This window comes from Hyphopichia burtonii (assembly GCF_001661395.1).
Source record: "Hyphopichia burtonii NRRL Y-1933 unplaced genomic scaffold HYPBUscaffold_1, whole genome shotgun sequence".
NCBI lineage: Eukaryota > Fungi > Ascomycota > Pichiomycetes > Serinales > Debaryomycetaceae > Hyphopichia > Hyphopichia burtonii.
The window spans coordinates 1,321,065-1,348,884 of record NW_017963728.1 but is presented as its reverse complement, the minus strand read 5'-3'; the positions used below and the strand labels follow the sequence as shown (position 1 = coordinate 1,348,884).

The following is a 27,820-nucleotide window of genomic DNA, read 5'->3' as shown; positions in this document are numbered from 1 at the left end:
TTTCATTACTACAATCTAACATAAATACTTATTCATAATGGCCGGTGCTATTGGTATTGATTTAGGTACTACTTACTCTTGTGTTGCCCATTTTACTAACGACAGGGTTGAAATCATTGCTAATGATCAAGGTAATAGAACAACCCCATCTTACGTTGCATTCACCGATTCTGAAAGATTAATTGGGGATGCAGCTAAGAATCAAGCAGCTATGAATCCAGTCAATACTGTTTTCGATGCTAAGCGTTTGATTGGTCGTAAATTTGACGACCCAGAAGTTCAAAATGATGTTAAATTGTTCCCTTATAAGATTGTTGAAAAATCAGGTAAGCCTCATATCCAAGTTGAATTCAAGGGAGAAACTAAGGTTTTCACCCCTGAAGAAATCAGTTCAATGGTTTTGGTTAAAATGAAGGAAACTGCTGAAGGATACTTGGGTGGGGAAGTTAAGGATGCGGTTGTTACCGTTCCTGCTTATTTCAATGATTCTCAAAGACAAGCCACTAAAGATGCTGGTTTGATTGCTGGTTTGAATGTCTTGAGAATTATTAATGAACCTACTGCTGCTGCCATTGCATATGGTTTAGATAAAAGAAGTCAATCCTCTTCGGAACAAAATGTTTTGATTTTCGATTTAGGTGGTGGTACTTTTGATGTTTCTCTTTTGGCCATCGATGAAGGTATCTTTGAAGTTAAAGCCACTGCTGGTGATACTCACTTGGGTGGGGAAGATTTTGATCATAGATTGGTTAACCACTTTATCCAAGAATTTAAGAGAAAGAACAAGAAGGATATCAGTGGTAACCAAAGATCTTTGAGAAGATTGAGAACCGCTTGTGAACGTGCTAAACGTTCATTATCTTCTTCCACTCAAACTTCTATTGAAATTGATTCTCTTTTCGAAGGTATTGATTTCTACACCTCAATCACCAGAGCTAGATTTGAAGAATTATGTCAAGACTTATTCAGATCTACTATGGATCCTGTTGAAAAAGTCTTGAAGGATGCTAAAGTTGATAAATCTCAAATTCATGAAATTGTCTTGGTTGGTGGTTCAACTAGAATTCCAAAAATTCAAAAATTGGTTTCTGATTTCTTTAATGGTAAAGAACCTTGTAAATCAATTAACCCCGATGAAGCTGTTGCTTATGGTGCTGCTGTCCAAGCTGCCATCTTGACTGGTGACACTTCTTCCAAGACTCAAGATTTATTATTATTGGATGTTGCACCATTATCTATGGGTATTGAAACTGCTGGTGGTGTTATGACTAAATTAATTCCAAGAAACTCTACTATTCCAACTAAAAAATCCGAAACTTTCTCAACTTATGCTGATAATCAACCTGGTGTTTTGATTCAAGTTTTCGAAGGTGAACGTGCTAGAACTAAAGATAATAACTTGTTGGGTAAATTCGAGTTATCCGGTATTCCTCCAGCTCCAAGAGGTGTTCCTCAAATTGAAGTCACCTTTGATGTTGATGCAAATGGTATCTTGAATGTTTCTGCATTAGAAAAAGGTACTGGTAAAACTCAAAAGATTACCATTACTAATGATAAAGGTAGATTATCTAAAGAAGATATCGAAAGAATGGTTTCTGAAGCTGAAAAATTCAAAGAAGAAGACGAAAAGGAAGCTGCTAGAATCCAAGCTAAGAATACTTTGGAATCTTATGCTTATTCTTTGAAGACTACCATTAACGATGGTGAGATGAAGGATAAAATTAATGAAAATGATAAAGAAAAATTATCAAAGGCTGTTGAAGAAACTATTACTTGGTTAGATGAATCTCAAGCAGCCTCTACCGAAGAATATAATGATAGACACAAGGAATTAGAAAGTATTGCTAATCCAATTATTAGTGCTGCTTATTCTGCTGCAGGTGGTGCTCCTGAAGGTGGTGCTCCTCCAGGAGGTCCTAACCCTGGTGGATTCCCAGGATCTACTCCAGGTGGTACTGCTGATGCACCAGGTGGTCCAACCGTGGAAGAAGTTGATTAGAGAATTTTGTAAAAAGATTAAGAATATTCTTTTGTTACGGTTTAATGATTTCTAATGTTGTTTAAAGTTTTCCTTATATATATGTATATATGTATGGTAATTAATAAAAATGTTTTTGTATAAAATTTTATATATATTGTAATTCTATTATATTAATTCTAATATTATACAAATAGCTGTAGATAAAACCCAGTTAACAATTAGTAAGGAGCCGATTTTGCGATCTAACATCCAACTATTTCTGGGAACACTTATTAAAATTATTAAAACATTAATTACAAGTGCTCCACTGGTTACTGTTAGTGTTTTCAGATTTCCAATTGTAATTGTCCCATCATTACTTAATATGATAATTCCAATTAAACCTAATGAACAAAGCGAGAGTAATGGCCCCCCAAAACATGCACCGAACGCCATAATAGGCATTCCCATTTTGGTTATAGTTAAATTGGAAATCAAATCACCTACCGAATTACCTAATGCAAACACTGTAATCCCCAATATGGAATCACTTAAGTGGAAGATCACCGAAAATGCCTTTAAGATACCAATGATTTCGGTTGCAAAAATTGATATCCATGAGATAGAAGTTATAAAACCAACCACTGAACCAATATAGTTTATGATTTGTGAAGGTTGGTTTATTCTGTATAATGAATATGTACCAATAAAGCTTACGCCCGATATGGCAAAACAAATGCAAATGTTTAATACTGAAAGGCCCCAAATGTTAAGAATGATGAAATTGACGGCTATTACAGTTTGAAATAAGAAAAGTAATTTATCGGACCGGAAATCAAAATCTTCTTCACTTTCATCTTCTGGTTTAGAATAGAATGCATGAACTAATAATTGATCTCTTACTGGCGTGCAGGACTTCAATAAAACTGATGCCGGGAAGCATAAAATGAAATTACATTTATTAAAAAAGTCAGCTTCGAAAAATTCATCAAAATCGGGTGTTAATAGTTTCCAGAAACGAATCACTAAATGTAGGACATTTGAATTTCCTGTTGAGTTATCCACATGGGCTAAGCTGGATGAGTTGTTTTGCGATGGAATCTCAAAGGATTGACTAGGATCATCATTATAAGGATTAGGTTGTGTGTGTGGAGTGAAGATATCTTCATCTGAATATTGTTGGGCGGCAAATCGTGACGACCCACCGGGGGCAGTTAAAGGTCTATGATGGTTATCATCCAACAAGATCTGTTTATGATGATGAGTGGCATGTTTTGATAATTCTTTCACCAAGGTTTTCAAAGCGTATGAACCCGTATGTACTGGGATATGTTCAGTATTTGCATCATGATCGTGAGTTTTCAAGAAATTATCAAATTCGACGTCATGAACGTCAAAATTATCCAATTCATCTATAGATGGTAAGCTCGCTATATTATCGAGGTATATGTCATCAATACCTTCAATGTTATGCGAAACATTGGGGGTATAGTTACTTCTTGATCTTAAAATCAGTAATTGCTTTTTGATTTTCAATTTTTGTAAAGTATGATTTGAAATGACAAAAACAACATAAATGATATATGTTGATAATAATAAGATACAATTGATGAGAGTTAACTTACCCCAAAGGATTGAAATAAACACTAGAACACAAACCCCGAGGTAAAAACTAACATCTCTGATAAATTGATCATTAGGAACACTAAATGGTTTAATTATGGCCATTGATCCGATGATAACAGTAGTTATGAATAATGAAGCGCCCATTAATTCAGAGATTGCCAAATCCGTCAGGCCCACGTTAATTGCTTTATAAGTACTCAAAACATCAGGGGCACCATTTCCCAAAGCCAATAACGTAAGACCGGCCAAATTATCACTCAATTTCAAAAACTTCGAGATGGTGTAAAGATTAGGACATAAAAAGTCACTCGCTGTAATACCCAAACTGATGAAACAAGTAATCAATCCAATTACCAAGGGAATCATTGAAATAAAATGCAATGAATTGAAATGACAATAATATATTTGAAGGTAATTGATCTTACTCACCAAATGATCACTGGAACTGCAATGTTCCTTCACAAACTGACATTGCTGGTCCTTTGGGAGAGTGTAAGTGTCAGCACAATTAACAGATTGTTCATTTTTGGAGAAAGTACCATTCAAGGTCAATTGGCTATTTATCTCAGCGACAGCGTCACATAAGGATAATCGAAATGCTAAGAAGGAAAATAACACGAATAGATTCAAACTCCAATTAAACCTCATCGTACTTCGATTGCATTGTATGGTTCCGATACCTCTTATCAACACTTAGCTGATATTCTTTTCCATTTGCTGTTGAGTCGAGTCGAGTTGAGTCTTTCTGATACTCCACGCAATATACAGGAACCCTAAACCTGAAAACTTTTACACTTTATACCAGGCATTAGTCGAAATTACAACACTTTCTACATCAGATGTACAGCTGATCATTGCATCACCTCCCATACGGGCACACGAAGGCAATCCCTTAGAAATAGACAGAGCTATTCAACAGATGAGACGATGCACCCAAGATCAACCAAATTATTCTCCAGTCCACTCTGCAAAGAATACCCACCGAAATGAATATTCCTACAACTATACTCCAATGGTCATGGGTCAGAACGCCATAGTGGGTTCAACCTCAGAGGAATGCAATAACGTTGTGAATGGCTGTGAAATTTGCGTTAAAGGAAAAAGAAGAAATAATTTTTCAGTAAAAAATTGAAGGGCATCGAGTGTATTTATACTCGAGAGCTTAGCTGCGGGTAACCCCCGGTTGCATGGGCAAAAACACCCATACACCCATACATTAGGGTTTTTGCAATCATTAGTCTTAGACGTAGCAGTTATGTTTATTTATGATTATTTAATATATGCAAATGTATATGTTATGAGTACAAGCTATCTACGTGACTGGAACTCAGGTGTAATGAGGAATTAGAATTGTTATACTTGTCAATAGACAAGCGATTAGGGAAACGTTTATTATGCATTGATTCCATTGCATTGATAACTTTGGAGAAAACTTTTTCATAGACATCATTTGCCCAGAGAGGATCCATGTGTTCATAGGAAGAGCATTCGATGGTATCAATCAATTTATTTTTCATTTTAGGATTTTGATCGGTGATTAATTTTTTAGTGAGTTCGATATCAACCAATATATCAGAATTACCATAAACTAAAATGATAGGAAGATTTAAATGATGAGAGACAGGGAACGGAGCCACACAATGGGACTTTGATTTCAGGGTTGATGACAAGACTGCCAAGTTAGTCACACCGAATTTACAAGTTTCATCAAACATTTGGAATCTTTTTGAATTGATAATTTGAAACCAATGAGTTAAACATTTAACTGAAGCATTTGAGAACATATGAGGGTAGCCAATTCTTTTTTGTAGAGCACCAATGTTATTTCCAGACCAGCCAAAAAGGTAAGTTAAAGAACTATCAACGACTCGTTCATATAATCTTGAACCCATGACGTAAGACCAAAAGGAAACCGAAGGCATCAATGCCCGTTCACCAAACAAGCTATACAAGAAATTATTATCTTTAGCTGCTTGTCGAACGATTATTCTGAAAATGGGATGTTTTAAATTATTTGGAATAACTGCTGGAGATAATGCAATAAACATGTTTAATTTTGAATTCAACTCTGGTTTTAAACTAAGACTGGCAAATAATTGAGAGCATCCTTGACTAAAACCAATATAAGTTAATGTTGAATGGGGTGGGTAAAGTGATAATATATAATCAATTGTATCTGGTATATCATAAAGAGCAAATTCATCTAGTGAAAAATTCCAAAATTTTTTATCACAAACTGAATATTTTAAATGCTTTCTTGAATACTTATTCCCACGATTATTACCCAACCACACTTCATAACCCAAATCAACAAGTAAAAACGGTAAGCTTTTCTCCTTTTTAGTCCCCAATATGAAAAGCTCCGAATTGGTTAATAAACCGTGGTGGAAATACGCTATTTTCCCATTTGCATTAGTTATTCCACCATCTCGTTTCTCCAACTTATGAATTACTAGCAAATATTCATCCTTAGTGGCAACAACGTGTTCTCGAATGGTGTATCCTTGAATAGAGGCTATTTCACTAATGTCATTGGCATGGATAATCTTATCGTATATGGCATTATCTGAACAAGTTTTAAAATCATTATCATCTTCAAAATTCTTAAGAAAAATCCTGATGCCGAAAAACTTATGGATCGTATGACTCACCACAAGTACCAGGATCTTGATTAGAAGTATCCATACGTTGAGTACGGTATCTATTATAGACATTGATTCCTTTATCATCTTGAACAAGTATTTGTTTTCAAAACTTTTTTCTTTGATACTCGTACAAACGAAAACGCTATGAGACCAAATTGAAGGATAACGGACCAAAGTTGAAGGAAAACGGCTTTCGCGTAACAACGACCAGATTAAAGACTCATATACGGTTAGCAAGAGAATATCACCTCTATATATATGCTTAATTCGATACCTCTACTGATAAGATTGCAAACTGGTGAAATGGTTGCGCATTGAGATTTTCGCAATTCCAACCCAGTCGTTTCTTTTGATAAGTCACTGCAATTTCACTGAATAGCCTTTGTTAGTGAAGATTCATGGCTAGGGTTCAATATATACAGGTAGCCTTTTTTTGAATCAGAATTTATTTAATCTATATACAAAGTAATAAATAATGCTTAAAACCATTTGAACCATTTTTTAGGTTTTTCTGGTTCGGATTCTTTTAGTAAGGTTTCAGCGTACTGCTTATGCTGATCGAATTCTCTCAACATCTGTTCCTCTTGTTCTTGTTGAATCCTTTGTGCTTCCAAAACGTGTCTTTGGGATGGACGGTTTAATGCAAATTGACCTTCTTTGGTTTTTCTCATATCTTCAGGTATGTAATCGGTATCTCTAACGTTTTTCACAACAATCCCTGCGTCTTTGGGATGGTATAAATCGTTATATTCTTGATCACTTATCCCGATTATTCTTTCTTGTAACCTCAATCTTGCTCTGTAAAAATCACTCATGACGTTTTCCTTCCCATCATTCCAACGATGGAAAAATGCAAAATAAAAGACTACGGCTCCTCCAATAAAGGTCCCGAACCATCTACTACCCGTATTTAGTCTTTGATTGGTGTCCACCTTACGTAATACCTTATACTGTCCTGGGTATAACTCAGACATGGGTCTTGGGGTATAATTCAATCTTTTCATGGTTTCGTTAACCTTTTTATACTGCGTAGGGTTCTTGGGAAGCGACAGAAATCCCAGGGGCTGATTTCCTGGTATCTTAAACTCTGATGGATACCCTCCTGGAGGCCTTAAATCAGTGGGATCATATGGATTGTACGGGGCCTTTGGGGGCGTCCACCCAGCTGGATTTGCTCTTCTGAATATTTCCAGCTCCTCAGACTTATCTTTCTCAACCATTATCCTCTTGATCTGAATATCTGCTTCAATTATTGAATTCGTTTCTTTATAAGTTGAAAATTGAAAAAAAAAAAAAAAAAAAAACTGAGAAAATACACTACTGTGTGTACGGGTGCGAAGAAGTTGAAGGGAAGGCCCCACAAAATTTCAACGTGTTTTCAATCCAAAGACTTAAGAAGAAGACCATTTAACGAATTGATTAATTGACAGACCAGAAGAGAGCAAATTGGAAGAATGGCCGAGCTACTCAATTCGATACTCGATTTCTTCTCGCTTGAAACCTTGGATACAAGATTGTATCCGCCAACCAATCCAGTTAAAAAACAACAGGTGATAAATAAAGCCAATGCCAAATCTAAATGGAATACTTTAGAGTTTAAGGTTTATATCGCTATTTTTGCGGTGACGGTTCCCTTGATGTATAAGACTGCTATGGATGCGTCGAACGAAACCAATCCGAATTATCCAAAATTTGCTCGATTATTAAGTCAAGGATGGTTATTTGGCCGTAAAGTTGATAATTCCGATCAGCAGTATCGATTTTTCAGGGATAATTTCCCATTATTGATGGGGTTGATTTTTCTTCATTATTCAATCAGACGTATAACCACCCCATTATTACATATTAATAAGAGAACATATTTTGATTTTGGATTTGGATTAATCTTTTTATTTGCAGCTCATGGTACTAACAGTTTAAGAATCTTGATTTTTGTCTTGATTAATTATCTGATTTCAAAATTTGTACCTAATTATAAACTCGCGTTGGGGTTGACTTGGTTCTATGGTATACTGACTTTGTTCATTAACGATAAGATGTATAACGTTCCATTTGGAATATCTTTTATTGATCATGGATTCAAAGGGATAATTGAAAGATGGGATGTTTTCTATAACTTCACTTTGCTCAGAATGATATCTTTTAATGCCGATTATATTGAGAAATTAACCGAAGCAAAGGATTCATCAAAAGATGAAGAAGGTAAATTAACCAACTCATCTAGCTCTTTGAATCTTTCGACTCTTGATGACAGAGAAAGATTGAAAGCTCCTTTACCAATCAGTGATTATAACGTAGTGAATTATCTTGCTTATATCACTTATGCACCATTGTTTATAGCAGGCCCAATTGTTACTTTCAACGACTATATTTATCAATCAAACTACCAACAATTACCATCGGTTAAAAATTATAAACGTATTTTTGTTTATTTTGCCAGATTTTTGTTTTGCGTATTGGTGATGGAATTTCTTTTACATTTCATGTATGTGGTTGCAGTTTCTAAAACAAAAGCTTGGGATGGTAATACCCCTTTCCAAATGTCAATGTTGGGGTTATTTAACTTAAACATCATCTGGTTGAAACTCTTGATTCCTTGGAGACTATTTAGATTCTGGAGTTTACTCGATGGTATTGATCCTCCAGAAAATATGATTAGATGTATGGATAATAACTATTCTGCATTGGCTTTTTGGAGAGCATGGCATCGCTCCTACAACAGATGGATCATAAGATATATCTACGTTCCTCTTGGTGGAGGTGGTAAATACAGAATTCTTAATTCTCTCTTGGTATTCTCTTTTGTTGCCATTTGGCACGATATTGAATTGAAATTATTAATGTGGGGGTGGTTAGTTGTTTTCTTTTTGCTTCCAGAGATTTTGGCCACAATCTACTTCCAACGCTTCAAAGAAGAATGGTGGTTCAGACATGTCTGTGCCGTTGGGGCTGTATTAAACATCTGGATGATGATGATTGCAAATCTTTTCGGTTTCTGCTTGGGTAAAGATGGTACCGTTGCATTACTACAAGAAATGTTTAGCACTTTACGTGGATTCGAATTCTTCGTATTGTCCCTGATCGCCTTGTTCACCGGGGCCCAAGTAATGTTCGAACTAAGAGAAGCAGAAAAGAGAAAAGGTATTGATGTTAGATGTTAAGCTATATATTTGTATGTAAATGTAAAATGTACGGGTGTGAATCAAGACAAAACGGAAAAAAAAAAGACCAAACCTAAAAGAATAAAGTCTTTAGCTTGTAAGCCCAAGATGGCACCACCTACCCCAGTGTATAAAAGAGCAGACATACGAAGTCAGTATAAAGAGCAGTTGAATAACCCCGAGAAATACCAATGCCAACTACGAAGCTTGGTACAACATGAATGCACATTCAAAGTATCTTCGAATCACAACCCACCAGAGATTATATGCTTACCATTTAAAAGAGTTTTCCAAAGGTGTTTAGTGCCGAGTGTACAAAAAAAGGATGGGAAGAAGACCAAGGGGTCCAAATGGATCAACATCGAAATCACTGATGCCTCAACCAATTCTCAAATCAAGAAAGACGACCAGCGATACGGGAAGGAAGTGCAAGACTTTATGAATGCCGAAAAAGAGTTTAGAGAATTCATGGAGAAAGAATGGCATGCTACAGCAGAAGCCAGGTGAAAATTAATTAATTATAGGATATATAAATAGAGAAGTAAAAAGATAGAGAAGAACAGGCAATTTTCTTTCTATTAAATAAAACTCACGAAAAGAATCAAGAAACCAGTTCTAAAAGAAGTTAACGAAAGCATATTCAAACAACGATGCATAATGAAGTCAGCATTCATAAGAATAGTATGTAAATGTATATATGTATCTGATTTGCCAATAAAAAAACATCCCTTCAAAACTTTCTAATAGGTGGAACCTTCTGCCGGTTGTGATAACTTTTTATTTGCTGGAGAAGCCATGCTTTTTCTTAACTCCAACAAAACAGTTTCCATGGTGTATGATCTTCTCCAGTTCTTTAATGTATCGAATTCCTCAACAAGAACTTTACCGTTTGAATCAACGCAAGGTAAGTTGATTTTAGAAATGAATTGAACTTTTGGTGGCTGATCGGGATAGCTTTCATCACATACAATGGTTAAAGAGTAGATTCTGTTTTCGTGGGTGGAATGTGGTGGCCCTAAAATGGTCCCATTCCAATTGGTCATGGTTATATCATCTTGGCTGCTTAATCCATATGAAATAGATTCGGCACCAAGTCCCTTTTCACCTTTTTCTAATTCTTCTAATAATTTGAAGTTTCTTGGGCTAAATTCTTTGGTTAGTGGTATTCCAGTACACGTATCTGACTGCCAATACATACATCTTGGACATCGTGCTAGTTTAAGTATTCTCTTTATGAAGTAAGTAGAAAAGAAAGAGTAATTGATCTTTTCTCAAGCTATCGCCGGATTTTGCTGTGATTTCAGGCCCTCTTTTAAAGAAAAAAAATTGAAAAAAAAAAAAAAAACATGTAAATATAGCGGGTAAGACAACAAGCAGACCACCAACGAAGTCGAATCAAACTGGTATTGAGCATAGAACAGGGGCCCAGAATGACTGACACGGGATCCTCGCCATTTGTTGAGCATCCCAGAGATGTCTTTAATGAAGAATCGGTTCTTGGTTTGAAGCAGATTATCTCGAGTCTACAGTTTCAACTTTCGTCAACAAAATCGGAAAAGAGTTTGTTGGAACAGAGTAAAGAGAGTTTATCGAAGAGATATGAAGAAATAATATCGAAAAAGAATGAAGACTTATCGAGTTTAGAACAGAATGTCGAGTTTTTGTATAAAGAACGGGAACAATTACGAGATAAGGTTGAAAATCAAAAACAAATCTTTGAACAACAACGTCAAGAGCTTTCGCAAGAAATTGATGAATTGAAGGGAAGCAATTCTAGATTGTTGAGTAAGAATGATAAACTTGAATTCAAGTTGAACAATATAAATGCCAAATATGAGCATATAAAGTCAGATTTCAATTACGAATTAAGTAATAATGATCAATTGAATGGAAGGATTAAATCGCTTGAACTTGAGAATAAACGTTTATCCGAAATCAATGATGAGTTTTCCAATAACTTGAACTTGGCAGCAGATCAACTTTCAAATGATAGGAGTCTGGAATTACAAACCATAAATGATAACTTGCAAAGAACCAATAGCCAATTGCAATTAAAAGTTGATAAGCTATTACAACACAAGACTTCAACCGAATTGTTGAAACAGAAGAATATATCTCTTTCCAATAAAGTTTCCCGTTTAGAGAGCTTTGAACAAAAATGTTGGAGTTTATCAGTTGAAAATACTGAATTGAAGTCGAAATTTGATGATTACTTTAAAATAATCAACGAGTATATAACTCATGAAGATAATGATACGAATGAATCGGTTGTTATGAAGTTTGTTAATAAGTTGAAAGATTTGAAAAATAACAATTTGGTTTTATTCGATAAATACTCCCAAACTCAAACTAAATTAACTCAATCAGAAAATAAGCTTCAAAATCTTCATAGTAAAATTCAACACGAATACTTACCCAAAATAGATTCACTCAGTGAACTGAATTTGTCAAAGGATTTACAGATTAAAAAACTTCAGGATCAAAAAATGTTAAATAATAAAGAGATTGAATTCTTAAGGAACTCTTTGAAAAATTTTGACCGTATTGAGGCCAGTAAAATCGAAAATGAAAGAAAAGAAAATAATAACCCTTCTTCAGAAGCAACCAACCAATACTTATCAAACCTTGAAAAATTGGTTGACCAATATAAATTAGAAATAGATTCATTACAGAAACAAGCTGTAAAGTCCTCATCTTCAATTGGAGAAAAAAGACCTAGAATTGTTGACGATGCAATGGAAGTAAAATCTATGAATATCAATACTTCCTTGGATAGAGAGAATGTTAAGCTTCAAACTCAAGTCAAAAACCTAGAAGATGAAATCAATCGTTTAAACGATAAGATTCAAAGTAACGAAAAAGTTGAATCTCAAAGAGAATCTATTCATATGGTTCAATTGAAATCTAATCCATTCAGCAAAGACCAATTAGTGAAACAACAATCCTTGGACTTACTTATCAAAGAGAATCAAGATTTGATCAAAAAATTTGTGGAAGGTATAGATGATGAATCGATAGATTTGATTCCAAAGTCAGTCTTTGCCCGTCAAGAACAAGATAAGGCCATTTTACAAACTAAAGTTGATCAATTAACTAAAAAAATTCATAGACTTAAAACAATTTATGCAGATAAAAGTAAGGACATATTGTCAATTATATCCAAATATTTCGGTTATACAATTGAATTCATTCCAAGCCCTATAAATCCAAATGATCTTTCATCAAGGATAAAGTTGGTCTCGAGATATTTGTCAAATAAAGATAATTCTGCACCTAGTAATGCTTATTTAATTTTAGACTTAAATTCAAAATCTTTGAAAGCAAATGGTAATCTTGAATTCAAAAGCTTGTGTGAAGATTTAGTCAGTAATTGGGTAAATGAAAAAGGTCAAATCCCTTGCTTCTTAAGTGCATTAAATTTAAAGATCTATGAAACTTACGTTCTATCATAAATTGTACATTAATAATTAAAATATAATACACTATAAACTGATTTATGTAGCATCAAATACTCTTTGCTAATAATTTTGCTGAAACTAATTCAATAATCTCTTTGGGAGTCTTCTCGAAATTATCTAAATCTTTATTTACATGATTCCAAGTTTCGCCATCGTTTATATCATCATAATTTTTATTTAAGTTTTGGAGTAAGCCCAGCTTCTCTTGTGCTGATCCATATTTATCAATAAAACAATATAACCACCCCCACGATTCACCACTTTGCTTATTGCTTGTAAGTGCTCTTTCAAACCATGACTTTGCTTTCAGAAATTTACCATCCAACCAAAAAAATACTCCGATACTAAGTAAAATATTGGTTGAATTATTGGTAGTTCTCATTGCGTCTAGAAAAGCATTCTTTCTCTGGGACATTTTGGGAATTAATGATAGATGCTGTATCCATATTGATGAAGAGCTAGGGAACATTTTATGAGCCTTGTTTGTAATTTGTTGTGCAGCTGTCCTATCATTCTGTCTTCTTTCCAACTTGATTTTGGCTTCCCATAGTTTATCACTGGTTGGATTTTTTAGAATTGCAGTATCCAAAACTGACCTAGCTCTAATGACTGTTTTGAAATATTTTTCGTCTACCCAAGCCAAGTTTATCCATATTTCTATAGAATTTGGACATTTTTTGGTTCCTGTAGAGAGGACTTCTCTAGCTTGCTTAATTAGGTCAAAGTCAACTAGTACCAGACTCTTCTGCAAGTATAACTTAGGTTCTTCTGGAAAGAGGTCCAAAGCTTGAGTAGTCAACGATAGGAAATCTGGTACCTCCAAAGTAACAATTTTCTTTCGAGCTAAAAACCTCATCAAATGAATATGTTTGAACCATACACGGGCAGAGGAAGTTGGTATTTTATCGATGGAATCTGTTGAGATGGACATAGCTTCTTGATAATTGTGGTTCTTAACTTCTAATTTAATACGGGCTAGCCATATGTTTTCGCTAGTAGGTAATCTAGAGCTTGCGTCGCTTAAAATCATACGGGCACCTTCAACATCATTTCCAAGAAGCCATTTGTCCTTTGCATACATTAGCAGAAGCAATTCATTGTCTTGGTTCAAGTTGACTGCTTTTGAATAATATTCAAATAATTTAGACTTATCGAAGTCTTTGCTATTTTTCATTGACAGGATGAGACTTAACCAACTTTCGATGTTGTTTGGAAATTTATCAATGATGTACTCGTATATGAAATGTGCTACTTTAAACTCTTTTTTCAGGATAAGCTTTTCTGCATCATCGAGCCACTCATCCAAACTCTCTTTACCATCAGAATCAAGAGTAACTTTTACAATTGCAGATGAAGTTTTAGTGAAGCCCTCTAGATTAGCATCGATTGCTTGATTTAACCAGCCAGCTTTAGATAACAAATGGGATTTATCAACTGTATTCTTTTCTAGTTCTTTGAAACCTTTAGCGAGTAATTTATTCAACTTTTCCATTGGTATATCATCCTTTTCACGTTCTTCTAACTTACAGGCTATGATCCAAACCATGTAATTATCAGTTAATGCTTTTCTAGCCTTATTCAATAACGATTTGGCATCGTCATAGTTCGATAAGTTAATGAGAGTTAACCAGAAATCCCACTCTTTAGGACAAAGTTCTACCGCTTTGGTTAATAATTTTTGAACATCCTCTTTGGAGTCCTCCAAATTGACCAAGCTTTTCCATAATTCGACATTTGTAGGTATAAATTCAAGACCTTTCATCAAAATCTTTCTCCTTGAAACTACATCAGTCTTGTTTTCCAACTCAAAAGCTTTAAGCCAAAGCTTTTCTGATTTAATATTGAATTTAAGACCTTCATTGACAATGGCTTTACAAAATTTTGTACCCTCTGCCGTCTTTTGGTGGATTCTGATATTCTCTAACCAGATGTCGGGATTATGAGGCACATTATGACAACCTTCAATAATGAATTTTTTAGCAGCAGTATAGTTATTTGCCTGTTCTTCTAGTCTTGCTGAAGCAATCCATGAGTTGGATTTACGAGGCTCTGTCTTTCTCAAAGAAGCCAAAATCAAACGTCCCTTTTTAATATCTTGTATTTTGCTGTCATTGTTTTGCAACTCTTCCAATTCTTTTGCAATATTCTCATTATTATTATCACTTGTCCCTGCTATTTGATCTAATTGTTTACTAAGCAAAAGATCTTTAGCCTGTGATATCGACTGGAAATTAGTAACTTCATCGTTGGAGTTTAAAGATCCCATGGATCCAGCTCCTGCAATAACAGAATCGGGCATGGCATACGTTCTCTGTTGTTGTTGTTCAAGGAGTCGTGTTCGTTTATTTCTCCTGGTTATATCACCAACTTCTGGAATATTAGCCCACTCATTATCATTCACCGAGGTAAGTGCCCTCTTTAAATCAGTGAACTGTCCTTTGATCTTATCAGAAGTCTCCGATGTAGATAGTTCCAAATCTCCAGTTGACTTATTCTTATTTCTCAGATTCATTTTGCGATCAATTTCTTCGTATATTCGGTCTGCTTCGTCATCCTCCTTGTCTTTCAATTCCAGACCTAGAATACCACCTTCATCGTCATCCTGGAACTTCAATTCATCTTCGTTATCTCCATTTTCATCTTCATCATCCAAGTTGGGCTGGAACCTGACTGGGCCAGAATCTGCACTAGTAGTGAACCCTGTGGCACCTCTTCCTATCCCTGCCACATATCCTGGTGGTGGCTCCTGGTCCAAAAACGCTTTTCGCTCCATCAATTCGATAGTTTTCAAATAGCCACTGAAGGTTATGCTTTATTGAAAATGTGAATGCCTAGTTACATATTTGACAATTTCGTCCGTCCTGCATACCACGACTAAAGATGGCTCACGTGATGAGCATTAAAAACGATGCGATAGAATTTTTTTTTTTTTTTTTTTTTTTTTGAAAAATCTTTAAATCATAAATTACCATTTGATATTTTCTTCCAGTGTTTCCACTACTAAGTAATTTCGACGGTATAGATAAGAATGTCTAAAAGAAGTGCATCCGAAGATTTGGTCCCAGACGCTTCTGGCTCGGCCAAGACTGGAAGAGACTCATTACCTCAAGCCAATACCACAAATAATGGCGATGAGGTTGAAATGGGAGAATTTGAAGATCCTTATGGGGATGATTTTGAAAGTGATGGTGAAATTATTGAACTTGATTCTGCCAATGAAAATGAAGAACAAGATGATGATAGAATGGAAGAAGATGGTGAAAATAAACTCGAAGAATTAGAAAGAAAAGACCAAGAACAAGAACAAGAACAAGAACCAACCATTTATTTACCACACAAATCCAAGCCATTGGGTCCTGATGAAGTCTTGGAGGCTGATCCTTCTGTGTATGAAATGTTACATAACGTTAATTTACCATGGCCATGTTTGACCCTTGATATCTTACCAGATAATCTTGGAAATGAAAGAAGAAATTATCCAGCATCTGTTTATGTTACCACTGCAACCCAAGCTTCTCGCAGTAAAGACAATGAATTGATTGCAATGAAACTTTCTTCATTGGCCAAAACTTTGGTCAAAGACGAAGATGATGAAGAAGACGACGAAGAAGACGAAGATGATGACAATGACGCTGACCCAATTATGGATTCTGAAACCATTCCATTGAAGCATACCACTAATAGAATCAGAGTTTCTCCACATGCTGCTGAAACTGGTGAATACTTAACCGCTACCATGTCAGAAAGTGGTGAAGTTTTCATTTATGATTTAAGTCCCCAATATAAAGCATTCGATACTCCAGGTTTTATGATTCCTAAATCAGCTAAAAGACCAGCCCACACCATCAGAAATCACGGTAATGTTGAAGGTTATGGTTTAGACTGGTCTCCTTTAATTAACACTGGTGCTTTATTATCGGGGGATGTTTCTGGTAGAATCCATTTAACTAACAGAACCACTTCTAATTGGGTTACCGACAAAACTCCCTTTTTTGCATCCCAATCCTCAATCGAAGATATCCAATGGTCTACTGGTGAATCAACTGTTTTCGCCACTGCTGGTTGTGACGGTTACGTTCGTATCTGGGATACTAGATCCAAAAAACATCAACCTGCTATTTCCGTTCAAGCCTCCAATACTGATGTTAACGTTATTTCCTGGTGTAGTAAAATCAATCATTTATTGGCTTCTGGTCATGATGATGGTACTTGGAGTGTTTGGGATTTGCGTAACTTCAACTCTCCAACTACTCCATCTCCAGTTGCAAACTATGATTTCCACAAATCTCCAGTTACCTCTATATCCTTCAACCCATTAGATGAATCTATTATTGCCGTCTCTTCTGAAGATAACACCGTCACCTTATGGGATTTAGCTGTTGAAGCTGATGATGAAGAAATCTCTCAACAAAGAAAAGAAGCCCAAGAATTGCATGACATCCCACCTCAATTATTATTTGTTCACTGGCAAAGAGATGTTAAAGATGTTAGATGGCATAAACAAATTCCTGGTTGTTTAGTCTCCACCGGTGGTGAAGGTTTAAATATTTGGAAGACAATTTCTGTTTAGAGACAGTAAAACATCCGAAAACTGCATTGGAATACCAAACTAATGCTTAATGGAAAGTTCTTTTTTTTTTTATTTTCAATAGAAGAAGACTCTTTTGTATATTAGTTAGACAAGCTTAATAAAAATTCATGCTACCTTTAAGTTATTGACTTGTATTATTTGTCCTTTATCTAACCTATGATTCTACACTCGGTGTCGTTTCGAAATCATCTTACTCTCAGTTTAAATCAAGCCTGATATAATTCGTAAAGCTATTCAATATAACTGTCCTTTTGCACTCATATATTCCTTTTCATCTAAGCTTGACTGGTTGCGAAATATCTTTCTGAAGGTGTAAAAATTGAAGTTTTTACAGTTTAAGCTCATCTTTTTCACTGCTTTAAAAAAAAAAAAAATCAATGAATACGACCGACGAAGGTTGATGTTTTCACCAATTTGACCATGGCAAAGAAAGATAAGAAGTCTAAAGAAAGTAAAAAAGCTCGTGCTGCCGAAAAGCAAAAGAAAAACCAGTCAAAGGCCGAGTCAAAGTCGAAAAAACAGGCAAAGAAAACAGGTGAAGAGGAAGAAGATGAAGATATCGATCAAATTTTAGAGCAATATGCTAAAGAACAAGAAGAGTTCGAGGCTGTTAACATTGAAGTTTGCAAAAGACCATCGAAAAGATTAAATCCTACCTTGGTTGCTAACCCAGCTCATAATAAACGTGAATTATTTTTGTTTGGTGGTGAATGTATGGTTGGATCAGCATCTCATTTCTATAACGACTTGTATTCGTACACAATTGATAACGACACCTGGAGAAAGATATCTTCTAAGAATTCTCCATTGCCTCGGTCATCCCATGCTATGTGTGCACATCCATCTGGTGTAATATTATTGTTTGGTGGTGAATTCTCCTCTCCCAAACAATCGACATTTTACCACTATGGTGATACTTGGATTTTGGATGCAGATACCAAGGAATGGACCAAAATTGATCAGAAAAGAGGTCCATCTGCCAGATCAGGTCACAGAATGTGTGTTTGGAAGAATTATATAATCATGCATGGTGGTTTCCGTGATTTAGGTACCATGACTACTTACTTAAATGATATGTGGTTATTTGATATTACTAGCTACAAGTGGGAACAAGTTGAATTCCCACCAAATCACCCAATTCCAGATGCTAGATCAGGGCATTCAATGATTCCTTGTGCAGACGGGGCGGTCATATACGGTGGTTATTGTAAAGTGAAGGCAAAGAAAGGTTTACAAAAAGGTAAAGTTTTGAATGATTGCTGGTTAGTCAAAATGAAAGCTGATCCAAAAGGTATTAGAGTTGAGAGAAGACGTAAACAAGGATTCAATCCACTGCCAAGGGTTGGTTGCTCAATGGTTTACCATAAGAATCGTGGTATTTTATTTGGGGGTGTGTTTGATTTTGAAGAGAGTGAAGAACAAATTGATTCTGAGTTTTATAATAACTTGTACTCGTATCAAATCGAAACAAATAGATGGTATAATTTATCATTAAAACCACAAAGGAAGAAGAAACAAGAAAATGTTAAAGAAAAAACAAGAGATGAAGATTTAGAAGATATTTTAAATTCCATTCTAGCCAAAGCTAATTTGAATGATGATGATGAGCAAGAAGAAATTTCACAAATCGAACAATTAAGAAAGCTCGAAGAAGAGGAAGAACGGAGCAACGAGGATAAAGTTGAATACCCAATTGTTAACAAGTTACCACATGAAAGATTCAATGCCACTACCTGTGTAGTAGATGATGTTTTCTATATATATGGTGGTATTTTTGAAAGAGGTGAACAAGAGTTTAACTTGGATTCATTTTATTCTATAGATTTGGGAAAACTTGATGGTGTTAAAGTTTTCTGGGAGAACTTGAAAGAATTAGAGCAAGAGTATGAAAACTCAGATGATGAATTCGATGAAGATGACGATGAAGACGATGAAGATGACGATGATGATGACGAAAAAGAAACCGATAATAAATTAGAAGTTGAGGAAGAAGAAGAAGAAGAGGAAGAAGTTGAGGAGGAGGAAGATGAAATTCCTGACCCAAGACCATGGTTACCACATCCTAAACCATTTGAAACTTTGAGATCATTCTATGTCCGTACTGGTGCTCAATTCCTTGAATGGTCTATTTCAAGTAACAGGGAAGCCAGAGGTAAGTATTTGAAGAAAGCTGCATTCGATTTATGTGAGGAAAGATTCTGGGAAAGAAGAGAACAAGTTAGTATTGCCGAGGATACTTTGGAAGATATGGGTGGAGTAGGTGAAGTCATTGAAAAGAATACCAATGCCAAACCTGCCAAAAGAAGATAGTGGATAATATATCATGAGTATAGAGTTAATTATTACTATTATTATTTTAAGCGAGATTGTAGATGTTTTATTAAGTATGAAAATATTATACAGGGGAAATGGGATTAACAAAATAAGACAAAAATGAAGTTAAAAATGAATGCTGAATTCATATTGAAGAAAGCATCAAAAAGAAATAAATAATCATAAACGATGGAAGATATTGAATTATGCAAAGTGAATACCAACTTGATGAAAGGCGTATAATAATTTCAAAAAATCAGTTTGATCCAATTTAGCAGCTCTTTGATCAGAGAAGCCAGTTTCTTTAAGAACGAAATCGATTTTTTGTTTCACGACATCAGTCATGGAAGATTTATCATCAACCATCATCAGGTCATCATTGTTCATGGCATTCGTAGTGGCTAAATAAGTTTTATAATTTTTTTCCAAGATATCAATGACATTGTTTGATTTGAAACCAGCAGCAATGGTTTTGTTTTTCCTAACAAACACTATTCTTAATAAACCATCCCATTCATTGAAATCGATATTTGGTCTTGGTTGTTTAATTTCGATTCTTACCACCGAAGATTCAACCTGTGGTGGTGGACGGAAATTATTTTTACCAACTTTCATGATATGAGTGACGTTTGCCCACATTTGAACATTTGCCGATAACCTACAATATAAGGAGTCACCAGGCCTTGCTAATAATCTAAGAGCAAACTCTCTTTGAAACATAAGAATTGAAACACGAGGAGGTCTTGGTTGATTCAATAATTTGAAAACAAGTGGAGACGAAATTTGATATGGAGTATTTGAAATACAAACGTCAAAATATGGCAATTCAGTCTTCATGAAATCTCCTAGTAAAATTTCCAACTTTTTTTGATTTGGAGTACCATGAACTCTTTTAGTTAATTCGGCTGCCATTCTTGGATCCATTTCAGAAGCAATCACTCTTCTGGCCTGCTCCAAAATTCTGACAGTCAAGTTACCAGTACCAGGACCAACTTCCAAAACTGTGTCACTTGGCTTAATAGCGGCCTTATCAACAATCCCTTGTGCAACTAATGGATTTTTCAAAATATGTTGACCCAAATCAGTATTGAACTTGAAGACCGAGTTCAAATGCTTTTCGGCAGACACAGTGCCTGCACCAGTAGGATTAGGAGCAGTACTGAACTTCTTCTTTGGTGCTTTAGCCATTCTCTAAATCGTATATGAATATTTACTTCAATCGTACAACTTCCCAGCTTCTTAAATTGATTTAGTCCCCGATGAGATGAGAATCAAAAAACCGAAAAAAAAAAAATAAAAAGAGCAGAAGAGGCGTGTAGAACACAATCAAGCAAACACCCAGACACCAGGTTTTCCTGATTTGTTACTGAAAGTATATCAAAAAGTATAAACAAACAGCGGTTAACCGTCTATCTTGAACTCGGCAGCTTTATTTACTCAAAGCATAAGGTATTCGTTTAAGCACAGCATTGTTGCTTATCCCATTCGGACATCCCAATACTGATTGTGAAGAAACAATCAATTCTGGCTTGGAACTTTGCTTCTCTTGCTGCTCAAGATTGATTCAAAAAATTCGATCAAGTGTAAGAGGGTTAAAGATTGAACAATTGAAAGAGAAATAGCAGCAAGGAGTTGTTTGCATTGTCAAAGAAAGATTAACCAAGGGTTTAAGAGTGCATTTTTTACGATAATTAGTCTGTTAGAGGTTGCAAGAAGTACATTCAGACTTGATAAAACTCTGTTTATACATTGGATTTACTGAAACGGTCAAGCGAGAAAGACTGAAATTATTGCATCTCCGTCCAAAGTGCCTAAAACTTACATTCTCCCTGCTGTTGCAATTGCCAATATACTTCAATACCTCATCGAGAACAATAACGTTATATCTAAATAAAGTTAAAGGAAATTCCAAATTGCAACGCCAAAGTGTGTTTTTAATCAAAGTCTTTCTTTAAAATTTACAAATTTAAGCACTTCTGATTTCTTTAATTAAGCTTTCCGGCTTATCAATATTTCCCTAATTCTTCCCACTTTACTACTGCCTAGCTCAATACACTAGAAATAGAACAAGTCATAACTTAGGTATATCAGTTGTTAGTCCTTTTAGTTGCTCATTACGATTAGTATATATTAAGACACATCTACATTATTTTCCCAACCCAACTGATATCAAATTTCATCTTCTAGAATTTGCTTTCTTTGCCCAATATTCAGATTATTGATACTATGCAAAAATGAGTAAAAGTGATGATCGATTTAATTCCCTAAAATCGTTCCTTACTGATATTCCTAGACTAGGTGTAATACAAGAGCTAATACAAATCCCCCAACCTCAACCTAACCTTCTGCATCATGATCTACTAAAAATCAACAAGTTAACAGATGAAATATATGGCCTTTTATTGAACTTTCAGCAGGCTTTAGAAGTTTATAATAATAAGTGCGATGATGACGGCTTGGAGTGGTACTACGATGGTAAATCCGATGTGATAGATTTAATAGAAGATACTGAATCAATTGACGGATTGATTTCTGAAATATTAACTGTCATTGATTCCTCAGAATCCTCAATTGACCCTCAAGACTTATCAGGGTTACTCTCGAAATTAGAAACAACATCTGATTTACAGCTTGACGTCAAAAAATCTTTGATCCTACTCAAGAGAAAAGTTGATATATCTATCAATTATAAGGAAATCAATGAAACCATAATAAAATCACTTAAAGATGAAATATTACTCTGTATTGAATGTTTCCATAAAATTCTGGAATCAAAACTCTCATCTCCAAATCGCCTTCTACCTAAGTTTGACTTGGCCCAGATTACTGCTAAGATGAAGATTAATGATTTATCAAGTCACTCTAATACTAATTTTTCTACAAAATCTTTGAGACTACCCACTTTTAATGACTTCGATGAATCCTTATACAATGGTTACTTGATGCTTGAATCTCGTATAAAGCCTTTGAAAGTAAGTTTAGAATTTTTGCCTTTGAAAATCAACGAATTTAATCATTTATGCTTTAAGATTTCTCCCCAGACTGCTAATAATATACAAATAACCTATAACGAATTAATGGATAATTGGAACTATTTGCAACTAGAATTAGAAAATCTAAAAAATGAATCTTTAGATAAAAGATGGAATGAGATTTTCAAATATCTTATTAATGAAATTACCTACAAGTGTAAAACATTAAGAGAAGGATTGAGATCGAAAAACTCATCCAATGATGGTGATCTTGATGCATCTGATGCTATGGATATAATAGGTCCAGCTTATAAACTCTGTTCAAACTCAATAACTATGATTAATAAAGCTTTCACTGAAGGAACAATTACTGATTCTTCCTTGGTACCTTTATTCAATGAAAAGCTTTTGCCTGAGTGGGACTTGCTTAATAATACACTCATGAATGCGTCCCCTCTGTCTTCCTCATCTCACAGGCTTTCAAAATCTGTAGATAAGTTGAGTTCCAATGATCACTCATTGGATGAAAATGGTCTTAGAACACTTCAAACAGTAAAAAGAAGATCTTCTATGTTCAATTCTGGTAAAAAGAATTCATCCTCGTCGGATCCGCTTGGCACTATCGATGAAAACGACGATAAACTTGAAAGGAAGTCATTTAGTTCTCGAAGAAGTATATTGATTGATTTACCACAAAAGTCACAACTGAATACCGTTTCTTCTCGCTCAAGCTCAACTCCAAGTGAGCTGGTTTCTCCAAGTGCGTTGGGTATCGATTTAGGTGTCAGTGTCGACCAGGTATCTTCTAAGTCTACCCCTTTCAGTATTGAACAAAAGGACAAGGTTAGAGATTTTCTTGCCAATGAGAAAAATGGCAATCCTAATAGTGAACAGAATCAGTTTTTAGAGATGAAAAGAAAAAATTTAAAGCAATCTTTAATGAGGTTAAATGGAGGAGTTGATATTGACGATGACGAAGACGATGAAGCAACTTTGGTGCATGCAACTCCAAAACTTTCATATGATCTTGAGTCGTCATTTAGCGACTCAAGGATGTCAAGATCAACCTTGGCTAGAAATCTGTATAGCATCCAGGAATTATTCAACTATTTAATGAAAAACTCCCGTCATAAACCAACCAAACTTCCACTAATAAGAGACGACTACACTAGTCTTGGCTTACCGGTTATCAAAAAATGTTATATAGATTCATCCAGGCCTTCGAGAATTCCAAGCATCAGTCCAAATCATCCAGTTTTCCAGTCACCTCAGCGTAAACCATCCAAGGACATTACCGGCAGGGTAGACTACAGCCCCACCAAAAACACACCTATAGAAGTTAAAAGTCAACGCACATTAAAACCTCCACTATTTGCGATGAAAAGAAACTCACTTCTCAAAAAACCTATGAAGGATTCAACTAATACAACTAGGAATACTAAAAATTCAACACTCAATCAAAATCAGTCTAGTTTAAAGGTCAGAAATACCGTCAAAACTTCCCCAAACTCGGTTGATTCTAACGCAAGATCGTCGATTTCATTATCCAGACTCTCTGGGGTATCACTTAGTGGGATGAATACACCTAATCTTTCATATTCACATAATATGAAGAACTCCCCGGAAGCCAAGCAAAGAATGTCTCTGTTAAGCAATATATCTCCATCGGCATCCTTAATCTCGTCTTCTCTGTCCTATAGATCATCATCACCTACCAGACAACTTTCACCTATTCGATCCACCTCCCCAGAAAGACCCAACTCCTCAATCGGGTCAAGATTCGACGAAGTCCACTTGATCCAACCTCTTAAAAAAACAACCACCAAGAGTGCATGGAGATAATGTTTCAAAAATCATGCGTTTATTACTATGTACAATATATACAAGATGCCTATCATCAATAAGCTTCATACTTTCATTTCTTATTCTTGTGTTTACTTAATTTTATTTCTTATCCTTATCATTATCAGTAGCATTTCCCATGGTCTTACTAGTGAAACCGTCCAAAAAGAAGTCTCTACCAAAGATCTTATATAAAATACTATTCTTTTCTGTAGACCATTTTTCAGCTTCATCAAATTTACGAACATCCCCATTTTCTAGGATTTCTCCCTCTTGAACTTTCCTTGTAGACTTACCTTCTAACCTTCTATAAAGAACAGTTGACAGCACCAAGAAAATGGGAAGCCCCAATAGTATCATATATATCCCATAGTACCTTGACTTAACTTCTTTTGGTGCCAATTTCCAATTTGGTTTCCCAGTTTCAACCAATTCTTTCACGAACTGAGATTCTCTGGCTTTCACTGCTTTAGGCTTGGGAGGTGGCTTTGGAACGTACTCCAGACGAGACTGTTTCAATCCCTCTCTATGGAAAGAAGAGTTGGCAAACTTGTCAGTCTTCTTCTCGGTCTTCTTGTCGGTCGACATGGTTATTGTAAAGGTCAAGGAAGGGTATTAAATTAAATTTAGATCAATTTTTTCTTTCACTAAATTTTTGTTTACTTTTCGCAAACAGCTTCGTGGTCTATAAAAACCAACTGATCTGGCTTTAAAATTGAAACGAATACTTTTAATTGATCGGAATTTATATTGAAAACGAAATAGAATATGTCAGAACTTGAAGCATTGTTGACCAAAGGATTGCAAGGCCACAGCAAGCCAGAAGGAGTGAAGTTCACTTATGGTACTGCTGGCTTTAGAATGAATGCTTCCAAGTTGGATTATGTCAATTATACGGTAGGGATTTTATCAGCATTACGTTCCAAGTTTTTGAAAGGAAAGACTGTTGGGGTTATGATTACTGCCTCGCACAATCCACCGGAAGATAATGGGGTGAAGGTGGTTGATCCTTTAGGAAGTATGTTGGAGGCCTCATGGGAAGTTCATGCTACCAAGTTAGCCAACTCGAGCCACGAAGAAATCAAGCTGAATATCGAACAGCTCGTCCACGAGCTTGGTATTGACTTGAATGAGAAGGCCAATGTTATTGTTGCTAGGGATTCAAGAGAATCCAGTCCAGCGTTATCCCAAGCTACTATTGATGGTATTCAGTCGATTCCAAATGTTTCATTCAAAGATTATGGATTGAATACAACTCCTCAATTGCATTACTTAACAAGGACTTCGAACGACTCTGCTTTCGGAGAGCTCTCTGAAGATGGTTATTACAACAAATTGGCTGAAGCTTTCAAAAATATTTATAAATTATCACTGAACGAAGAAAAAATTGATATCACTATTGATTCAGCTAATGGGGTGGGTGCACCAAAGGTTAAGGATCTTTTAAGCAAGTATTTGACTGAGGAGATCTCTTTCCATTTGGTAAACAATGATTATGATCAACCAAACTTATTAAATTTCGATTGTGGTGCTGATTTTGTTAAGGTCAATCAAAGATTACCAAAGAATGTTGAGACTCCGGTTCCAAATAAGTTATATGCATCATTTGATGGTGATGCCGATAGATTGATCCACTATTATCAAAACGCCAATGGCGAATTCAGATTATTAGACGGGGATAAGATTGCTACTTTGATTGCATTATTCTTACAACAATTGTTAAAAGATGTCGATACTTCTAAACTCAACTTGGATATTGCCGTTATTCAAACTGCCTATGCCAATGGATCATCAACCAAGTACGTTGAAGATGTTCTTAAAATCCCAGTGCGCTGTACTCCTACCGGGGTTAAACATTTACATCACGAGGCTGAAAAATATGACGTTGGTATTTATTTCGAAGCCAATGGTCATGGTACAGTTATTTTTGCTCCAAGTGCAGAAGAAAAGATCTTCAAGTATCAATCTAATGATGATAAAGAATCCAAAGCCATTCAGGTTTTGCAACAGTTTACTAAATTGATTAACCAAACCGTTGGTGATGCCATTTCTGATTTATTGACCGTGTTAATAATTGTTCATTATTTGAAATTGTCTCCTGAAGATTGGGATAAAGCCTACACCGACTTACCTAACCGTTTAGCTAAAGTGATTGTCAAGGATAGAACCGTTTTCAAGACCACTAACGCCGAAAGAACCTTGGTTGAACCAATTGGTTTACAAGATAAGATCGATGAACTCGTTGCTCAATATCCAAGCGGGAGATCTTTCGTTAGAGCCTCTGGTACCGAAGACGCAGTTAGGGTCTACGCCGAAGCCGACATCAAACAAAATACTGAAAAGTTATCGCAAGAAGTTTGTGAATTAGTCAAACAATTCAATTAGATATATATGTATGTAAATGCTAATATCGATATACAAAGATAAACAATAAGTCAATCGTTACGATAATGTATTTTCTTGAATTCGCTTGGGGTGGTTAGATTCTTACCCAATGACCAAACCCCCCGGCGGAATCTTTTGGCCCTAGCCTCTAAACTTCGGTACCAGGACTCCTGTTCGCCAAACTCAGCACCTACTTTCCCTTCATACACCACACCGAGACCTGTTTTCAACATCTCTGCACTCACGTCTTTCTTACCGGTCCATTTCCATACCTGAGCCCGAGCAACAACCCGCTTGTACTGATCAATCAGATACGGAGTAACCACCACGTACCGACCGAAAACATAGTCCTGAAGCCACCCCAACGCCTCTTCGGAAAAAGGTTGCGCCGGCTTCCCCCAATGGGCCCTTTCAGGAGCATCAACACCACAAAGTCGTATCATCAAAGTCTCATCTTTCAACTCATTTCTCTTGGTTGGGACTTGTCTCAACCAGCCCCATCCCATGAAAACCCCTCCAGGGGTATGGTAGAACCTAAAGTTATCACCATCGCCTACCCGAGTCACTTTCCCGTATAATTGTCGATTCCCTTCGAGAATATCCGGTGTCAAGTCCAAATAGTTACGAATCCGACGCACATACCGTCTGTAGAATCGATACGAAATGAAAAGCGAGGTGGTCACTCCCGCCAGAAGTAGAAGCACCTTGGGATGTAGCAAACCAATCTCCTCAACCTTATCCTGGGGAATTGGAGCCATCGTCTTTGGGGCCTAACAAGTAGTTGATCTGTTGATCTGTTGATAGCTTTTTTCACCAGTTAGTGATTTTCGGTTAAAGTGCAGGAAAAACCCACCCAACCATAGGAAA

The 27,820-nt window shown here is 35.7% G+C and overlaps 16 protein-coding genes across 16 annotated transcripts; 8 read left to right on the top strand and 8 right to left on the bottom strand.

Moving 5' to 3' along the window:
- Positions 1 to 37: 37 nt before the first annotated feature.
- HSP70 (Hsp70 family chaperone) lies at positions 38 to 1,999 on the top strand (the record flags this gene model as incomplete). Its single annotated transcript, XM_020218075.1, has 1 exon — positions 38 to 1,999. One exon carries the CDS (start codon positions 38 to 40, stop codon positions 1,997 to 1,999), a length of 1,962 nt encoding a protein of 653 aa, XP_020078957.1.
- A 147-nt stretch (positions 2,000 to 2,146) lies between these two features.
- Positions 2,147 to 4,617, bottom strand: HYPBUDRAFT_9207 (uncharacterized protein; the record flags this gene model as incomplete). The annotated part of the gene is made up of 1 exon (XM_020223890.1): positions 2,147 to 4,617. Exon 1 carries the CDS (start codon positions 4,232 to 4,234, stop codon positions 2,147 to 2,149), a length of 2,088 nt encoding a protein of 695 aa, XP_020078956.1. The 5' UTR covers positions 4,235 to 4,617.
- A 264-nt stretch (positions 4,618 to 4,881) lies between these two features.
- Positions 4,882 to 6,300, bottom strand: TGL99 (Tgl99p; the record flags this gene model as incomplete). The annotated part of the gene is made up of 1 exon (XM_020218208.1): positions 4,882 to 6,300. The coding sequence occupies one exon, from the start codon at positions 6,298 to 6,300 to the stop codon at positions 4,882 to 4,884; it is 1,419 nt and encodes a 472-aa protein (XP_020078955.1).
- Positions 6,301 to 6,666: 366 nt separating this feature from the next.
- MCU1 (Mcu1p) lies at positions 6,667 to 7,535 on the bottom strand. The gene has a single exon (XM_020219478.1). The coding sequence runs from the start codon at positions 7,449 to 7,451 to the stop codon at positions 6,711 to 6,713; it is 741 nt and encodes a 246-aa protein (XP_020078954.1). The 5' UTR covers positions 7,452 to 7,535; the 3' UTR covers positions 6,667 to 6,710.
- Positions 7,508 to 9,447, top strand: GUP1 (O-acyltransferase). The gene has a single exon (XM_020223889.1). It carries the CDS (start codon positions 7,686 to 7,688, stop codon positions 9,390 to 9,392), a length of 1,707 nt encoding a protein of 568 aa, XP_020078953.1. The 5' UTR covers positions 7,508 to 7,685; the 3' UTR covers positions 9,393 to 9,447.
- A 53-nt stretch (positions 9,448 to 9,500) lies between these two features.
- HYPBUDRAFT_103873 (uncharacterized protein) lies at positions 9,501 to 9,899 on the top strand (the record flags this gene model as incomplete). Its single annotated transcript, XM_020218307.1, has 1 exon — positions 9,501 to 9,899. One exon carries the CDS (start codon positions 9,501 to 9,503, stop codon positions 9,897 to 9,899), a length of 399 nt encoding a protein of 132 aa, XP_020078952.1.
- Positions 9,900 to 10,132: 233 nt separating this feature from the next.
- Positions 10,133 to 10,620, bottom strand: HYPBUDRAFT_151443 (E2 ubiquitin-conjugating protein; the record flags this gene model as incomplete). The annotated part of the gene is made up of 2 exons (XM_020220501.1): positions 10,591 to 10,620; positions 10,133 to 10,535 (listed from the first exon to the last, which is right to left on the bottom strand). The coding sequence occupies exons 1-2, from the start codon at positions 10,599 to 10,601 to the stop codon at positions 10,133 to 10,135; spliced, it is 414 nt and encodes a 137-aa protein (XP_020078951.1). The 5' UTR covers positions 10,602 to 10,620.
- A 199-nt stretch (positions 10,621 to 10,819) lies between these two features.
- On the top strand, positions 10,820 to 12,844 carry HYPBUDRAFT_132406 (coiled-coil domain-containing protein; the record flags this gene model as incomplete). Its single annotated transcript, XM_020219477.1, has 1 exon — positions 10,820 to 12,844. One exon carries the CDS (start codon positions 10,823 to 10,825, stop codon positions 12,842 to 12,844), a length of 2,022 nt encoding a protein of 673 aa, XP_020078950.1.
- Positions 12,845 to 12,869: 25 nt separating this feature from the next.
- HYPBUDRAFT_151442 (U4/U6-U5 snRNP complex subunit) lies at positions 12,870 to 15,641 on the bottom strand. Its single transcript, XM_020220500.1, has one exon. It carries the CDS (start codon positions 15,621 to 15,623, stop codon positions 12,897 to 12,899), a length of 2,727 nt encoding a protein of 908 aa, XP_020078949.1. The 5' UTR covers positions 15,624 to 15,641; the 3' UTR covers positions 12,870 to 12,896.
- A 221-nt stretch (positions 15,642 to 15,862) lies between these two features.
- Positions 15,863 to 17,555, top strand: HYPBUDRAFT_151441 (ribosome biosynthesis protein). The gene has a single exon (XM_020220499.1). It carries the CDS (start codon positions 15,879 to 15,881, stop codon positions 17,418 to 17,420), a length of 1,542 nt encoding a protein of 513 aa, XP_020078948.1. The 5' UTR covers positions 15,863 to 15,878; the 3' UTR covers positions 17,421 to 17,555.
- Positions 17,556 to 17,839: 284 nt separating this feature from the next.
- On the top strand, positions 17,840 to 19,835 carry HYPBUDRAFT_151440 (uncharacterized protein). Its single transcript, XM_020220498.1, has one exon. The coding sequence runs from the start codon at positions 17,862 to 17,864 to the stop codon at positions 19,749 to 19,751; it is 1,890 nt and encodes a 629-aa protein (XP_020078947.1). The 5' UTR covers positions 17,840 to 17,861; the 3' UTR covers positions 19,752 to 19,835.
- Positions 19,836 to 19,893: 58 nt separating this feature from the next.
- DIM1 (putative dimethyladenosine transferase) lies at positions 19,894 to 20,993 on the bottom strand. The gene has a single exon (XM_020220497.1). The coding sequence runs from the start codon at positions 20,940 to 20,942 to the stop codon at positions 19,959 to 19,961; it is 984 nt and encodes a 327-aa protein (XP_020078946.1). The 5' UTR covers positions 20,943 to 20,993; the 3' UTR covers positions 19,894 to 19,958.
- A 995-nt stretch (positions 20,994 to 21,988) lies between these two features.
- Positions 21,989 to 24,568, top strand: KAR9 (Kar9p; the record flags this gene model as incomplete). Its single annotated transcript, XM_020223384.1, has 1 exon — positions 21,989 to 24,568. One exon carries the CDS (start codon positions 21,989 to 21,991, stop codon positions 24,566 to 24,568), a length of 2,580 nt encoding a protein of 859 aa, XP_020078945.1.
- Positions 24,569 to 24,670: 102 nt separating this feature from the next.
- On the bottom strand, positions 24,671 to 25,156 carry HYPBUDRAFT_101426 (uncharacterized protein; the record flags this gene model as incomplete). The annotated part of the gene is made up of 1 exon (XM_020218125.1): positions 24,671 to 25,156. One exon carries the CDS (start codon positions 25,154 to 25,156, stop codon positions 24,671 to 24,673), a length of 486 nt encoding a protein of 161 aa, XP_020078944.1.
- Positions 25,157 to 25,257: 101 nt separating this feature from the next.
- Positions 25,258 to 26,978, top strand: AGM1 (phosphoacetylglucosamine mutase). The gene has a single exon (XM_020222871.1). It carries the CDS (start codon positions 25,337 to 25,339, stop codon positions 26,951 to 26,953), a length of 1,617 nt encoding a protein of 538 aa, XP_020078943.1. The 5' UTR covers positions 25,258 to 25,336; the 3' UTR covers positions 26,954 to 26,978.
- HYPBUDRAFT_151437 (uncharacterized protein) lies at positions 26,915 to 27,784 on the bottom strand. Its single transcript, XM_020220496.1, has one exon. The coding sequence runs from the start codon at positions 27,709 to 27,711 to the stop codon at positions 27,004 to 27,006; it is 708 nt and encodes a 235-aa protein (XP_020078942.1). The 5' UTR covers positions 27,712 to 27,784; the 3' UTR covers positions 26,915 to 27,003.
- Positions 27,785 to 27,820: the final 36 nt, after the last annotated feature.

What these genes read in the sequence shown, in the direction of transcription:
- MCU1 (XM_020219478.1), bottom strand. Translation starts at nt 7,451, where the DNA reads ATGGTTGAGAAAGATAAGTCTGAGGAGCTGGAAATATTCAGAAGAGCA.
- GUP1 (XM_020223889.1), top strand. Translation starts at nt 7,686, where the DNA reads ATGGCCGAGCTACTCAATTCGATACTCGATTTCTTCTCGCTTGAAACC.
- HYPBUDRAFT_151442 (XM_020220500.1), bottom strand. Translation starts at nt 15,623, where the DNA reads ATGGAGCGAAAAGCGTTTTTGGACCAGGAGCCACCACCAGGATATGTG.
- HYPBUDRAFT_151441 (XM_020220499.1), top strand. Translation starts at nt 15,879, where the DNA reads ATGTCTAAAAGAAGTGCATCCGAAGATTTGGTCCCAGACGCTTCTGGC.
- HYPBUDRAFT_151440 (XM_020220498.1), top strand. Translation starts at nt 17,862, where the DNA reads ATGGCAAAGAAAGATAAGAAGTCTAAAGAAAGTAAAAAAGCTCGTGCT.
- DIM1 (XM_020220497.1), bottom strand. Translation starts at nt 20,942, where the DNA reads ATGGCTAAAGCACCAAAGAAGAAGTTCAGTACTGCTCCTAATCCTACT.
- AGM1 (XM_020222871.1), top strand. Translation starts at nt 25,337, where the DNA reads ATGTCAGAACTTGAAGCATTGTTGACCAAAGGATTGCAAGGCCACAGC.
- HYPBUDRAFT_151437 (XM_020220496.1), bottom strand. Translation starts at nt 27,711, where the DNA reads ATGGCTCCAATTCCCCAGGATAAGGTTGAGGAGATTGGTTTGCTACAT.